This window comes from Poecilia formosa, unplaced genomic scaffold, assembly GCF_000485575.1.
Source record: "Poecilia formosa unplaced genomic scaffold, Poecilia_formosa-5.1.2 Scaffold16, whole genome shotgun sequence".
Classification (NCBI taxonomy): domain Eukaryota; kingdom Metazoa; phylum Chordata; class Actinopteri; order Cyprinodontiformes; family Poeciliidae; genus Poecilia; species Poecilia formosa.
The window spans coordinates 164642-179770 of NW_006799955.1; the positions used below are offsets into that span (position 1 = coordinate 164642).

At 39.5% G+C, this 15129-nt stretch overlaps 1 protein-coding gene and 1 long non-coding RNA gene across 5 annotated transcripts in view; one reads left to right on the top strand and one right to left on the bottom strand.

Moving 5' to 3' along the window:
* Positions 1-5159, top strand: part of LOC107835617 (uncharacterized) — a 21460-nt gene extending 16301 nt beyond the window's left edge. The window contains exon 3 of the long non-coding RNA XR_001661421.1: positions 4527-5159. This is a non-coding gene — a long non-coding RNA (uncharacterized LOC107835617). The remainder of the gene's footprint in view (positions 1-4526) is intronic.
* Positions 286-14232, bottom strand: morc3a (MORC family CW-type zinc finger 3a). 4 transcript variants are annotated; one of them, XM_016668562.1, is made up of 20 exons: positions 14140-14232; positions 12650-12722; positions 11522-11654; positions 10473-10699; positions 10206-10362; positions 9438-9585; positions 9074-9202; positions 8852-8971; positions 7912-8009; positions 7697-7804; positions 7497-7625; positions 7054-7128; positions 6384-6426; positions 6196-6294; positions 3140-3230; positions 3002-3080; positions 2192-2632; positions 1576-2116; positions 722-861; positions 286-621 (listed from the first exon to the last, which is right to left on the bottom strand). In XM_016668562.1, exons 1-20 carry the CDS (start codon positions 14176-14178, stop codon positions 474-476), a joined length of 3018 nt encoding a protein of 1005 aa, XP_016524048.1. In that variant the 5' UTR covers positions 14179-14232; the 3' UTR covers positions 286-473. The 4 variants fall into 4 exon arrangements, with proteins under 4 accessions (XP_016524048.1, XP_016524047.1, XP_016524046.1 ...); XM_016668561.1 differs by having other exon boundaries at positions 1576-2632; positions 3164-3230; XM_016668560.1 differs by having other exon boundaries at positions 1576-2632; positions 3002-3083; positions 3164-3230.
* Between the last annotated feature and the right edge of the window lie 897 nt (positions 14233-15129).

Consider the following 15129-nt stretch of genomic DNA (forward strand, 5'->3'; position numbering starts at 1 on the left):
GACATCTTCAACCTGAGCCTCAGATTAGTTAAGATTCCTGATCTTACAAGTCTAAGCAGGAGAATCTGGAAGGATTTGTATAAAACTGGTAATGACGACGGATGTCCAGATTTTACACAAGCCAGACTATGAAACAGGAAGACGGTGAGAGGCGCAGGACAGAACGCGGCCTTTCATAATTCAGGAACAATTCATGGGAACAAACATCACACTGATTCTCTTTAAAACAGGTCTGTAACTGAGACGCACTTAAAAAAACAACAAAAAAACAGAGACCAAAAATCATAAAATGTGAACATTTTAAATAAATAAACCTCAGACATTCATTTGACTCCCTGAAAATGTTCTTCAGAAGTCCAAAAGTTTACAATCCATTTTGGAAACCGGTCAGGCTTGGACCTCCTTCCAGATCCGAGGGTGAGCAGGAAGACCTTAATTCAGCAGAGGTGACTTTCCAAACCGAGCGCAGCATTTCAGCCTGGGAAATCGAAGTCTGTGCCTGTAAGAACCTGCTCGAGGATCTCATCGATGACGTTGCATTCGAAATTGACCTGCGCCAGGTCCAGCGCCGGCACCCGGGAGACGAGGAGGCGGCCGACGTTCTGACGGAGCTCGATCAAGCTGAAAAGAGGAATAGAGGAAAAAATATGAACCAGAGAGATTAAGATTCCTGTCCCGACGGTTTCATAGAAACACATTAGTGGGTTTTCTGCAGTCCTACCAACTGGAGGCGTCTGAGTTTGTGCCAGAGGTGCGGGACCCTGCTGAAGGTTGAGCATTTTCTCTTTGCTGCTGCATTCTCAACTTGAGCTCCTCACACTGGGCTGCCAAAGTCGACTTCTCCTCCTCCAGATTATCCAGCTGTCGGGGGAAAAAATAGAGAATTCACATCAGGAAAACAAAGATGGAAAAATGTACAAATAAAATGTCTGAACTATGAAATGTTCCAGTTTTATAAATCAAGTGATTTCAGATATTTTCTGTTCTGACTTGTTGAGCAAAAACACAAATAAATAAATAAAAATATTAGGCAACTTCTATTCTGTTCTCGCCTCTCTTCCAGACTCTATGGCCTTGATTTCAAAGTAAATGAAAGTTAGCCTTTCATTTGTAAACTTTCATTTGCATCTTAAAGCAACAGTCCAGTCCTTTTTGCCCCAACATCAGGTCTGATATTCCTGAACTGATGTTACTGAACTGAATTACTAGTGTGGGCCATAACATGATATGTCTTTATCAATCTACCTTTTATAAAAAATTTACTTTGGATTTTCTGTCATCCATAATCCATTTGATCAGAAACACTCTCTTAAACTATATCCCACTGTGGATAGTGCATCTCTACAAGTTTCACTTTTTGAATTGAATTACTGGAACACATTACCCTTTCAGTGGTACTCTGATTTAGTGAGATGTGCTTTTACAGTCTGGTTGTTCGTTTTCAATATGTCGCCTTCCTAAAATAATTGCTAACGTCTTTGGACACTGATCGCTATGTCAGCTCTTTTCTCATGGCTTTATAGGGAGCTAAAATTATATGCATGATGGAAAGAATATTTTGGATGGCATACTGACCTGCAGGCGCAGTTCTTCCCTTTCCTTGTTCCTCTCGTCTAGTTCTTGGACCAGACGGCTGACTTTAAGCGAAATCTCCTCAATGTCATTTTCCTCATCTTGGCCACAGTTTGGATTGCTCTTGCTCTCGTTAGCTGCCAATAAAGCCTCTTTGTCCCTTATTAAATCATTGATTTTCTGTTTGGCCCTCTCAAAAAGGCCCTTGTAGTCTGTCTGAGTGTCAGTCTGGCAGGCTTGGTGTGAGGACTCCTTTACCTTGGCCTGAGACTGTTCCTGCAGTCGGCTCTGCATGTCCTCAAGCTGAGAGGTGAGAAGTTTCAGCTGCTCTCTCAAGGCGTCTCTCTCCTGGGCCGTTTCCTGCATCAGCTCCACGAGCTGATCTTGTTGTTTCTGAACTTCATCGATATTGGGGTACTGCAGAACAGAAGAAGGACCAGCACCTTCATCACTCTCCATATGTGCCACTCCGTTGCCCAAGGTTTCCCCTTGGTGGTTCTCAACCCCGTCACCGCGCTCCAGCTTAATTTCTCGTTCAATGGACCTGCTCCTACTAGCCGTTTCGTAGCTTCCTTCAGTCCGATTCTGCTGTTCCTTCTTCACTTCTCTTTCAACGGGCAGATCTGGAGTTGAACCACTCCTACTAGCCGTTTCGCCGTTCCCTTCGGTCTGATTCTGACTCGGTTGTTCCTCCTTCACTTCAAAAGCGGTGGTCTGGGTGGTGGCGCTCGCCACTGCTGTAGGTGGGCAGGTTTCGGCTTCGGCCGTCGCCGCGGAGGTCTCGTCCACAGCAGCGTCGTCGGTGCACTCTAGCACCATCGGGATTTGATTTTCACTCTCCTCTTTCTCTTGCTTCACTTTCCTTAAAGTACCAACGGGCTGTTTGGGCTTGGGCGTACTTGCAGTTTCCAAGATGACAATGTCGTCATCATCGGTCTCATCCGTGTCGCTGCTGTCAATGCGCACGGATACGGGGGTGTCAGAGGCACCCGGCTGGAAACCGTTCACTCTGGGTCGTTTTGGCGTGCTTTGTGGAGTGACAACCTGGCTCCTTTTCCCCCTGCAGAGCAAAAACAACCAAGTATTCATGACCATTCATCACTGTGATATAATCACAGTGTCTTGCAAATGTGTTCACAACCCTCTACCTTTTGCAACTTTTGTTAATTTCATCTTAATTTGGGGACTGTCTATCATAGCCCATCACAGAGTAGAGCATAATTGTGAAACTGAAGAAAAACAAACGGTTTCAAAAATAAACACGTTCTTAAAATGTGACGTGCTGAGTTGTACTTTATTAGTTGAACTACGATGTATTGGTTTACTGTGTAATATCCTGATTACAAAAAAAAAGAAAAAATACAGTTTGTAGTTGTGAATGTCACAAAAATGTGAGTGAATACATTTTCAGGGCACTGCATCCTCATACCTCAGGGTTGCTGATGCCGCTGAGAGCGAGCAAACGTTGGTGATCACAAGAGGAGACTCGCTGCTGGGGGGGCTGCCGGCTGCGGAGGATAGAAAACAAGTTCGTCTCAATCGTCTGGTTGGTTTGCATTTTGCTAACCTGCAGAAGAAATCATGTCCTTACGAGCTTGCGTAATGTTTGAGGACCTCCGCAGGGTGGAATCAGCCCTACTCGTCAGGTAATTAGGGGACTGCAGAGAGAACGATTTTTTAAAATCAATAATTTTCTGGAACCACTTTTTTTTGTGTGTGTGAAATTTTAATCCAAGTCAGCAGGGAACCTAATATTAAGTTCTGACTTGAAAATATCCGTTTTATTTTCCAAAAGAACCAAGTAAAATTCTGTCTGACACAACTTCCTCATGTTGCAGGATTTAATCATGAGGAAATCATGGAAATTCTTTTACAACATTTCTTGCACAAAGTTTAGTTTTAGTTGTTTGCGACATGTTGGCTTCATGTAACAAATCATTGGTTTTGGGTTGAACTGATAAATGGTGAGCAGAAACTAAAGCTACAAAATGTGCTTTCTATAGTCTGCTTCAATGTGAAGAGATATGTCTGCTTTACATTCAGGCTGCAAAAGAGCGGGAGAGAGCAAGACTTCCAGCAAATAACATGAATGCTAAATGTGTTACAAAAGATTCTTTTTAATCTTTCTGAACACTGAACGAACTTGTGCTAGTCAACATGTCGGATTCAGAAATGCTGGCAGTACTTTGAGTGTTGTTCCTATACCTTCTGATATTGGTTTTTATTTTAGTAGCAGCAGGTCAAAACTTTACCAAAAACAGAATTCTGCCACAATCCTCTAATGTGTGAATATTTGGTGTAAAAATTGAACTTCTTTCAGTATTTTTTCCAATTTGAACAGACTTTTCCCAAAGTTCCTCCTTAAAGCCAGATTCTTCAAACATGTAAGAACATGAAATCCCACAACCTAATAAAAATCTTCAATCTGTCTTTTGAAGTTCAGGAGAGAAGGATATGCCTAGTCTGTTGCTATCCAGTAAAAATGGCTGACAAACAGAAGCTCATCCATGTGTGTTGTAATGCAATTCTCTTATATCAATTCAAAAAATAATAATAAAAGCACTTCAGTTTATCCAAATGCCAAGGCTGAGTTTTAACATAAATTGTAAAACTTTACCAGATTCTAAATTTGCTTAAGAGTTTTGGAATTGACAGACATTTTGCTGGGCGCATTTCCACACCTTTCGCTTTATGGTGACACCTGCACTGAGCCTAGGAGGATTTTCAAAGATATCAGAGGAATATTAATTTAAAAACTAATAATTTTAAGTGAATTTTTTAGCCTTTTGACAAAATGACACTTCAGCCTGAGCTCATCGGAGTGATGAAGTGTTTACAAGGAAAGCTGATATTCAGCCATTCTAATTAGATTAGAGAAGGAGAATGATTGTTGTTGTTTTTTTTGTTAAAAGATGGTGAGTCTTGAAACCTTTCTTCTTTTATTAATTATGAAGCTTTGGATCAAAAGGGCTTCAGAGTCAAGGCTGCACCTGAATTCATTTATGAAGTCATCGAGAACTCCAAGGGAAGAGATTCAGCTGCTTTGAAGAAAAAAAAATCGGGCATCTAAGACGGTCATCAAGTGTCTTCCTTCAGCTCTGCACTGCTGACGCTCGGGAGCAGCCGGCAGCTGTGTGTGACTTTCCGCTCAGACACAGTGGTAGAAACCTAGCCTGGTGTCCAGCAGGGCAGCAAGAAACACATCCAAGATAAAAATAGACTCTTTGGAACATCTGGACTTCCCAGAGGAGAAAAGATGAGCACCACCATGACTCTTGTATCATGAGGGAAGTACAGAATCCTGTGTGCATACTCCCATTTCTTTTCCAAAACACGTGCCCATGAATATAAACTGGAACCACAACATTCAGGCAACTTCCCCCAGCAATTCAGGAGCAGCCTTTTTAATACCTGATCGGTTAAAAAGACTCTTAACAGATTAAGTGTTGAACATCAAAATTTCGAGGATCAAAACAAATTTTGGTTCATGACCAACAAAGTACTCGGATCTTAAGTCACGCTGAGAACATCTGGTCAATTTCCAGTAATTGGCTAAAGAAAATAATGTCAGAAAATCTTGGCCATGGTAAAACAAAAATGAGTGACCATCAGTGAGGACTTATGCCAGGGGGATTTCCTGAAATCTTGAAACCAAAATGTGGACAGAGTAAATGCTGAAACTTTGCAGAATTAAGCTTTTTTCCCCCGTAAATTTTTTTTGTGAAAAGCATTAAATATCGGCATTACCGACGCCGAATAAATTTTTATCTGAACTGGCTCTCCTTGTGTCTGCCTTGGAATGCTGGCGACCTCTATTTCTCCTGCATGTTATGTAAACAAGACGCTCTGCTCCCACTAACCGGCTCCCTTCCCCACATGACATGTGCGGACCAGAATCGGAGCGTTTCGGCTGAAACGCTTCCCTCAGCACCCTGTTCTCACACGTACGAGTGTTGTCTGCAAGTTGCTTTTATTGTGCAAAGGTGATTTTTTTTTTGTTTTTTTTGGTAATCTCACACTGTGTCCTGTTACGAACACATTATGTGATATGATTTTTTTCCCTCCTCTTTTTTAGTGTTCCTTTTTTTCCCCTCATCAAATGAAAGGGCAGTGCCTCCCATGGCTGTAGCCTCAGACACCTGTCTACCCATGCCTTATGTTGTTTGTTTGGTTTTTGTTCTTTTGGATGGGCTGTACTAAAATGTCAATGTCCCCACTGGGGAACTAATAAATTTAATATATCCTATTCAGTTGAGACTTATATTTTTGAACAAACATGAGTGAAAAACTACATTTCTGTCAGTGTTAAAACCACAAATATACCGGAAAACGCCACTTACTGTATGTCTGTCCCTCGACTTCTTAAATGCGGAAATTTCATGCAAAATCTGGTAGTATGAAGACTCCAGCAACACAAAGTGCTAAGAAATCAACTTTCTTTATAAATGCCGTCTTCTCAGGACTTAAACACTTAAACAGTGCAGAACTCAAGCAATCTCAGGTTTTGTGGGATGTTTAAAGTTGAATGGAAAAACAAGAGTAGGACATCTAAATTCACAGAACGCTTCAAATGAATAGAGTCAAAATTACAAACCATAACTTAAGCGAATTTAAATTACGCACCACTTGTTGAAGCTGCCGGGTAAGCTTATTGTGCTGCCGTTTAAAAGCTTTGGACTGTCTATCCAAGGTGTCCAAATCCAAATACCCCTCTTCTTCCTCCTAGGAGAGAATAGGAATAAATAGTAAACACACTGCTAAACTGGTAAAATATATATATATATTTTATTTAAAGGAAGTAAGCTTCTTACCTGTTCAAATTTCTGTCCTTGTTTCTTTTTGTTCTCCCTCTCTCTGTTACAAATAAGACGAAGAAAAAAATAAACTCATGCTGCTGGTGTCAAACATGTTCACATTAGGGATGATAATATGAACAGGCATGGAAGAAACAATGTACACCCACTTATAGTCCTCGGGTTTTCCTGCATCAGGACATAATAAAAGTGATCTGGTCTTTAGCTGCTTCTAAAAATCTTAAAAACAGGCCTGACCATTGGCAGGCCTGTTTTTCGGGCTGTGCGTTTCGGGCCGTTATGCTAGAAACCCAGCCATAAACCATCTTCAGTCTTCCTACTGTTAGGCAGACATGTTGAAGTCTAATTGATTCAGAGTGTGGCCAAGTGTCTTTGATACACGCAAGGAGTTCAAACAGGTGCAACTCATACAAGTAATGAGTGGAGGATGGGACGGGTTCTTGAGAGCCAGAATCATTTTTGATATAAAAATCAAACAACGTGAGTTTCTGGATTTTTTTAAAGACGCCGTCTCTCACAGTTGAGGTGTAACTATGATAGCAACTGCAGACCTCTCCATTCTTTGAAAGTGGAGAAACTTGATAAACCTGTTGCATATCAAATATTTATTTTCCCCACTGAAATCTCTGGGATTTTTCAGCATAATGCTCAAACTATATTTACTGACTGTTGTTTGTAGGTCTTCCGGTACGACGGCTGATCATCATCGGAGTCCTCAGGCTCTTCTTCTACCTTGCAGCTCCTACTCGGTAAAACATACAGAGAGTGTTTAGATTAGACTTTAAGCTTATAAAAATAATTGACACTCGTTATGCAACAATGTTGAATTTAATTTTCCCATAAATGTAACCTGACAACAAATGGTGTTAGAGAATAGTTTCAAACAGGCAGGTGTTACCGATCGGCTATCATTCTTGACCAGCCTCTATGTCTTTGTTGCCAAATTATCCTAAGTGAATGCTGCTGCCAACTCTGTATCTTAGCACAGGAAAAACCTTGAGTATTTTCATCAGGAGTGCGTGATTATAGTAGTAAATAGGAAAACAAACGCAGAAGAGTTTAGATTATTCCTACGTTTTCATTTAAAATGGTCCTAATAAGCTCTGTTACCTGAACTGTGGATCGGGGTTCAACAGGCAGTACCACTTATCCGGCAGCTTGTTGACGTCGATCCCGTCCGGGAGTTTACGCCACCGCAAACAGCTGTCGCACTGCACCCAGTTCTGATCCGGTCGCTTCCTAAAGAGTCACCCTGGTTAAACTAATATAAATTACAATATTTTATGTCTCTCTCTTGTCTGGATACCAACATGGTATCTTCCACTGGCACGGTGCTGTTTGGGTCTTCTTTGGTCTTTCTGAAACGGATCTCGTTCCAGTACTCCTCCAGTTTAGTCCCCAAACTGTTGATGGTTTTTCTGTTCAAATCCAAAACAATAAAGCCACGTATTTTTGAGAATTTAAGAATACCAAATAAATTGGTAACAGTTTATGATAGTCCTGAGTGGATCACTGACGTCACTACCTGTACTTGTCAGTCTCGTTGAAGCTCTGCTTGTTGTGGGTAGGATCCAGAAAGTTACATTCGATGACCCCAATGACTCCAACACCTTTCATGTTGGCCTGTTGAACGAAAGGATTTAGAAGATTCAAACACTGTTTAACCCACATATTTACATACGCTGCGTAAACAGACACATGGCTTTTTTTTTTTTTTTTTACTTATTGTCTGACAATAAAATAGATTTATTTGTTTTAATCACTGCTAGAAAATGTTTTTAACTTCAAATGCAGATGTTTGCCTTTGAACTGTGACTTGGATCTGATGTTTTGGATTTCCTGTCAAAAGCAACGATAACTTTCTGGAGTTTTGGCCCATTCCTCTTGACAGAACTGCTGTTAGTGAGTCAGGCTTGTAGGTCATTTCCCTTGGACAAGCCTCATCAGATCTACTTCTATAGGACTGAGATCAAGGCATTGTGATGCCCATCCCTAAACATTTGACTTTGTTGTCCTTCAGACTTAAGATCATCGTCCATTTGGAAGACCTTGAATCCATGTTTTTATAAATTTTAGTTTCATCAGACCATATGACAGATCTCCAAAATTAAACCTCTTTGGTTGTTAGCATAGGCATTAAAGCAAGTTCTTCTCTGCTCATAGAAACTCACAATCTTCCTGAATAATAAGATGGATGATCATTCCCATGGTGGTTTTTACTTGCATAAATTGTTCAAACACTTTTAAACTTATGGAAAATAGAGCAACCAGTTTTATGGAGGTCCTTATAACTTCTCATTTGATCACACAGCATCATAGGGCAGTTACATGCCAAGAGTCTTTAAAAGTCTGTCACTTTTTCTTGGAAACTGGCAAATAAAACATTTTTTTAATCCTGACTGACCTAAACAAAGAAAAGTTCAGTTTTGGTTTTCAATGAAAAGAAGGTCATAAACAAAACCCACCTTAAGCTGGCAGCCCACACGTTCATACGCTTTGATGAGCCTGTTCTTGTGATACATCATGATACCATACTGGTCTTTACTTTTGGTGTTATACCCAAAAATAATAGGTATGCGTTTGTCCTAGAGTGACAAGGAAAAAAAAAAAAAAAAAACTAAATTCAGGAACCATAAGAAAAAAAATAACACTTCTAAACTCCTGTCAAATCTCAACTAAAGAAATACCAGAAAAGTGGGCTTGTAGTGGTCCTTTCTGATGTAGGCCAGGCTCTTAGCGATGAGCTGAGACTTCACCTTTTGACCCCGCACCATGACCTGCATGCGTGGCTTCAGGTATAAAATGCTACAGTACTCCTACAACACAGGGACACAAAATGAATCAAGGTTTAACATCAAAGAGGTAATTACCAGGACAAAACGAAAGAAACAGCAAGAAGCCTGTGGTGAACACGAATCACTTGGGTAAGTCGTTTATATGAATGAAGTTGACGTTTTAGATTGAGAAGGCAAACGAATTAGTGTAAAAAAAAAAAAAAAAAAGAGCATTTCATGAAAATAAATTGATGCCCTGCCCTTTACCGCTTCTTACCCGCAGTGAAATCACACTCTCAGGAACATAAGATGTACTCCTGTTCAAAGGCCGAGATGGATCGCTTAATTCTTCGTAAACTTCTGAGGGAATGCGGATGTCATATCGATCTCTGTCAAAGTCAAACTCTGTTGATCCGGAAGATGTCCTAAAATTAAGACAATGATGAAATGAATGAAAACAGTTACTCATTACAAATAAGATACAGGCAATACAAGAGCTGAGCTCAAGTGAAACAATACACAACCCCCTCTTCACTGACGTACTGCTCTTCTGTCTTCTGTTCAGTGACGGTCACTAAGTGAAACTGTGGCTTCATTCAACGCAATGTCCAAAATGTTGCCCACAAATATATTTTTGAACCGACTATCAACCATGTTCTGATTTGGGAACTGTGTTTATATTTGAAGAATTGAATGGATTTTGACAACATGCATAAGGACTAAAAGAGGCCAGTGAAGACGTACGACCCAACATGCGTTTGATGCGTGAGCTCCCAGCTGAACGTTCTCAAAGCACATGCAGTCCTGCATTCTGCTCAGATTCACTTAATGTATGATGTGAATGATAAAAATGAATCTTAGATGGGGGTTTCTGATTGAGTGACTACCAGGGAAATGTTATCCGAAAGGAGCATTTAGCTACGAGTGTGGTGATCTCATTAAAAATTACAGATGGAGATTCATGTGGAGCACGTGCAGGAACCTACAAACCACCGCATGAAGCTCTACAGGTTGGTGGTTGTGTGTGTGTGGTCCACAAACAGACCTGCGGAGATTCCAGATGATGATCCGGGTGCCTGTCTTAGTTGAGGACAAGGTTGAAGTGATGGCATCGATCTCAGCGAGAAGTTCCTCATGAGACTTAAAAAGGGAGTATTGCAGGATGTCCTTCAGACTTGCTTCTTGTTTTTCTTTTACGGAGAGTGGAGCCACGGTTAAGGAAAACTGATGACAAACCATTCCTCAAAACATTTAGGGGAACAACTTTTAAAATGTTCACTGATCACATTCGTGCTCCTTGGTTAAAGGATATTTCTGTTTGATTTCTTATTTTCAAAGGAAATAATAGGAATAATTATTTGCTTGGCTCCAATCTTCTCCAGGTAGGTTTGAGAAAGCATCCCAATGCACGATATGCTCTTTGACTTGGAGAAGACAATCGCATCTTTGCCGAGACGCATGGATCCGGACTTGAAGCCGTTACCATAGATACCAATGGGCTCCAGTCCATTTACTGCCATCTTGTCGCTGTACCCAAAGCTGAAGTAAAGAAATACAGAAGCTCGCCATCATAATTTTCTATTATAATATACTCTCAAAGCAATGCATTAAAATGGTTTAACGTCTTAAATTAAAAAAAAAACAAAAAAAAAACTTAATTCTGCATTACAAAAGAGGTTCCTATATATCAAGACGTGTCTATTTTCATTTCAACTAGTTGTTGTACGTATATAAACAAAAGCTCACTATAAATGTAAAGTACATATTTCTACAAAGGCATTAAATGTTAAACCTAAAAGAAAAACTGAATGAAAGGAAGAAAAACATGGAGGACAGAAAGATCGTAGACATAGAACATAACTTTTCTTATAGCAAATAAAGAGGAAATCTAAATATTTTTATGCTTTTCCAGACCTGGAAAAATACCTCAATTGACAAACTTCTCCAGGCTGCAAAGGAACTATACAACAGCAACTTATAACTCTAATTTCTAGTCCTTTCTTCACTGAAAAACTATTCTTTTTTCTTGCAAGTTTGCTATTTTACCCCTAGCTTACTGTTCTGAGATTTATTTTAGATTAACTCAAGTCCAGGGAGGATTTTCTTTAGCCCCTCTCAAATCATCTTTTCTTTCTATGACAAAACATCCTTTCATAACTGAATTGTTAATAGCTTGGGGCGAAGAGGCTTGAAGATGGAACATTGCTAGAAGACAGAGTAAAGAACGATACCAAAACCCTGGAGATCCGTTGCACAAAATGATTACAGATTAAAAGCGATTGCCCTAGAAGCAACATATAAAAATAAATGGTGGGTTTTAATGTTTTCAAAAGCCTACAGAAACACCTGTGGAGTTTGTACCTAAGCATTTTGTGCATAGTTTCATGGTCGAGGCCGTTTCCGTTATCCATGAAGCTGAGGCACACCTCTCCTTTAACCATAGTTTTATCAATCCAGAACTGCTTGGCACTGACATCTGGGTCATAGGCATTGTCTGTCAACAAAACAGAAACATCAGAAAGCAAAAACTTTATTTAAAGTAGAATAAATCTGACAGGAGCAATGGATCTCGTTTGGGGAAGGATTTTAAACTACATTCTCACAAAGCAAAATAAATTACAACATAAATTATAAGAATGTGCACAGGATACCATGAAAGACTGCTACTTCCAGAGTCTGGTTTCATACTTCTGGGTCCTCAAAGCTGGAGCCAAAGTTAACAACAGTCACTCTTTAATAGCAAAGTCTGTTTAATTGGGAGCTCTACCAGTTTGAACATGATTTGTGTTCAACTTGTGCTGTTGCCAGCCGCCACAACAATTCAAGAAAACTGAAAAACGAGTTACAAAATCTTATCTTATCTAGATCATCTACAATTTTGAATCTGGAACCCTATGGACTGCACTCTACTCCAAGGAAGGAGGATCGGAAACTAGCTTGACTGACAACTTTGAAACTCCAGCAACATGAACAACAATGCAGAATCTGAACCTGGTGAGTGAAACTGTGAATTTTCTTTTCCCTCCCCGTTTCATATTTTAATCATGCAAGTCTTCAATTTTTCTAACTTATAGGCTATGATGAGTTAGCATCAGCACAAGTTGGTTACAGTAAACAGTGTTATGCAGTGTTGAATGCATTTTAACACCTTCTTGGAGAAGAAAATCTAATCAAAAGACTTTAAACAAATTTTAGGGGGCTTATGAACATTTCAAATTGCCGGATGAAAAGGTGTTTCAATCAGATGCTCTAAGGGACGTGCAGACAGGACGAAACTGTTAGTCAGAAGGGGGTTATTTAATAAACTTAATTATGGGCTGTTGCTGCAATATGGGCCTCTGTTTTGATAAACAAGAGGAAATTCAAGACGTATGCATTGGATAAAATGTTTGCAGGTGGTTACGTAAATAACAAATGATCCATAAAAACAAAAATCACTGTGTAAACAGAAAACACTCTGGTGATAATCAGATGATCTGAATGACTCACCTATGAGTTCAGCGATAGCGCTGAAGGGCCAGGTGTGGCTGGTGGAGTTGGTGTGCAGGAACTTTGGCGAAAGCTGAAAGTGAAACAAACATCTGAGCAAAAGTTTCATTCATCATCAAGATCATGACAATTTATTGAGCTGGGTTTTATTATGTTACATAAAAGTTTGTTTTTTTTAAAATCATTTTTAAACCGGGTCATTTAACATCACTATGCATACAGTGGACCTAAATACCAGAGAAATTATCACTATCTTCAATCGCAGGTTGAAACTGAATGTTGGAAAAACAGATTTGAGATTGAAAACATAAAATCTGAAACGGACAAAAAAAAATTAAAACTATTAAAAAGTCTAAGAAAAAAAATGGAAGTGAATTTAAGTTTTTTTTTTCTAAACTGACATAAATTCTTCCAATTCTTATTTTGAACCTATTTCTTTCCAATTACAACTTCAGAATGGACATTCAATTTCAACTAGGTTTTTTATTATTATTATTTGTATCATACTTGCAGGCTTAGTACATTATACCTGCAAAGAATAACTTGGAGATTTAGTCCAATATTATGATTTGGCAAAGCAAACATATAAAAGTGAAAATGAAAATCAGTATTCTGTGGCTCTCTAATGGCATTACAACACATCAAAAATGATTCTATAGCTCCATGAATAAAGATACATTCAAAATAAACAGTCATACTTTGGGTTTGAATAAATAAAACTGCAAATATCAGATGTAGATGGATATGTATGGATTAAAGGAAAGATGGATGGATTTAAAGACCGATGGATGGATGGATGGATGGTTCAGATATTAATGAAGAGAAAAATCCATAGAAGGATGAACTCAGTGATGGACAGCCGGACGAAAATTTTAAACACTAACAGGGAATCTTTTCACATATCCAGACCTAGAAAATACCTAAAGCGATGTGAAGAAATCACGTTGCGTGGATATATGCAAAACAAGCTGCAACATTTCCATAGGATCAAGTTAAAACTGAATTGACTCCAAAACAACTCCTCCACAGGTCCACATAGTAATATACTAGTTTCTTTAAGAATAATTTAAATTTAGCAGCGTAGTGGTGACCCCGTGTTCCCTTAGGCCACAATTAGCGGTCATCATTGTGCAGTTTTAGGGAAATAAGGGAAATAACATATCAGGAAACCGAAACTCAGCGCTCTCCCTATCATAACACGGCCACATAAAATTTTCTTAACAGCCTAAAATACTTCTGATTCAGACAAAACATTTATCTGCCGGGTTATTCCTTTTTAAACAGAGATTCCACATTAGTGACCAACTAGCCACAAACATCACCAGGCAGGACACTACTCTGAACACAGCAAGCTTAATTGCTAATATATTGGCATAAATCATATTCCTGCGCACACGAAAGGAGTGTAATGTCATTATGTGCAAAGTCTTTGAAACCCAACGTGAAAGATGTGATGCAAAGTTCGATAAACAAGGAGATAGTCTGCTCACCGTACTGAGAGGCACGCCGCGGTCTGTTTGTGCCGCCATTTTTACAGGAACAGGCGACTATGGGCGGAGCTTAGCCTCGCTACTTCATGACATCAGCAGTTCCGGTAAAAAAAATAAAAATAAAAAATAGCTAAGCAAATATATTACAACTGTTGAATGAGTGAATGAATATATCGTCTGTGTTGTTAACTTGTTAGAGTATAATTCATATCGTTAAATGCACTGTGAAATGTTTCTCAGGATGGGAGCCTGTTCAATCACTTCCGGTTTGGTATTTCAAAGAATAAAAGTGAATCGATTTTTAAAACTAACAGAGATAATAGATGATTAAATTTTTTTCTTCATAAAAGTGTCACTTATATAGTTAATGTATCCTCCCATCTAAGCGCCAATAACACTTTCCTGTCATTAATGGACTGATGAAGACCTATGAGGGAGTCCTCCACCATCCACGCCACATGGTGAGGTCTACATTAAATCCACTGCAGTTTGCCTACCAGCAGATGTTGCCGTCGCCTACCTCCTGCACTGAGCTCTGACCCACCTGGAGAAGCCTGGAAGCACTGCGAGGATCATGTTCTTTGATTTCATGTCATCCAGTCAATACGTATGAGGGACAAGCTGGAGACTCACTGGTCACAAGGCCATGTCTCTGACAGGCTGGTCGGCAGGATGGGTTGCCCCACAGGAAGTGTGCTGGCACTGTTCTTTTTCTTCACTCTCTGCACTGCAAACATCAACTCCCCATCTTCAGAAGTCCTCTGATGACTTTGCCAGTCGGCCTCATCAAAAGTGAGGACGTCTCATGAATGTCACCCTGTTTACATTTTTTTTTAAACTTCTTGTAAATAGTCTATTATACTTATGTACTTTTTTTTTTTAGTCTTCATGTTCAGTTGCACATTTCTTTGCACAATGACATTTTTACTTTCTTCTTATGCTTTTTCTATGGTTTGCATTTGTTAGTTTGGTGTTGGTCATTCGTCTCAT

Coding starts and splice junctions, on each gene's coding strand:
- morc3a (XM_016668559.1), bottom strand. CDS start 14,178: ATGGCGGCACAAACAGACCGCGGCGTGCCTCTCAGTACG. Junction 11,655..12,649: donor CGCTATCGCTGAACTCATAG/GTGAGTCATTCA, acceptor TTTTGTTGACAG/ACAATGCCTATGACCCAGAT. Junction 9,586..10,205: donor ATCATCTGGAATCTCCGCAG/GTCTGTTTGTGG, acceptor TCTTAATTTTAG/GACATCTTCCGGATCAACAG.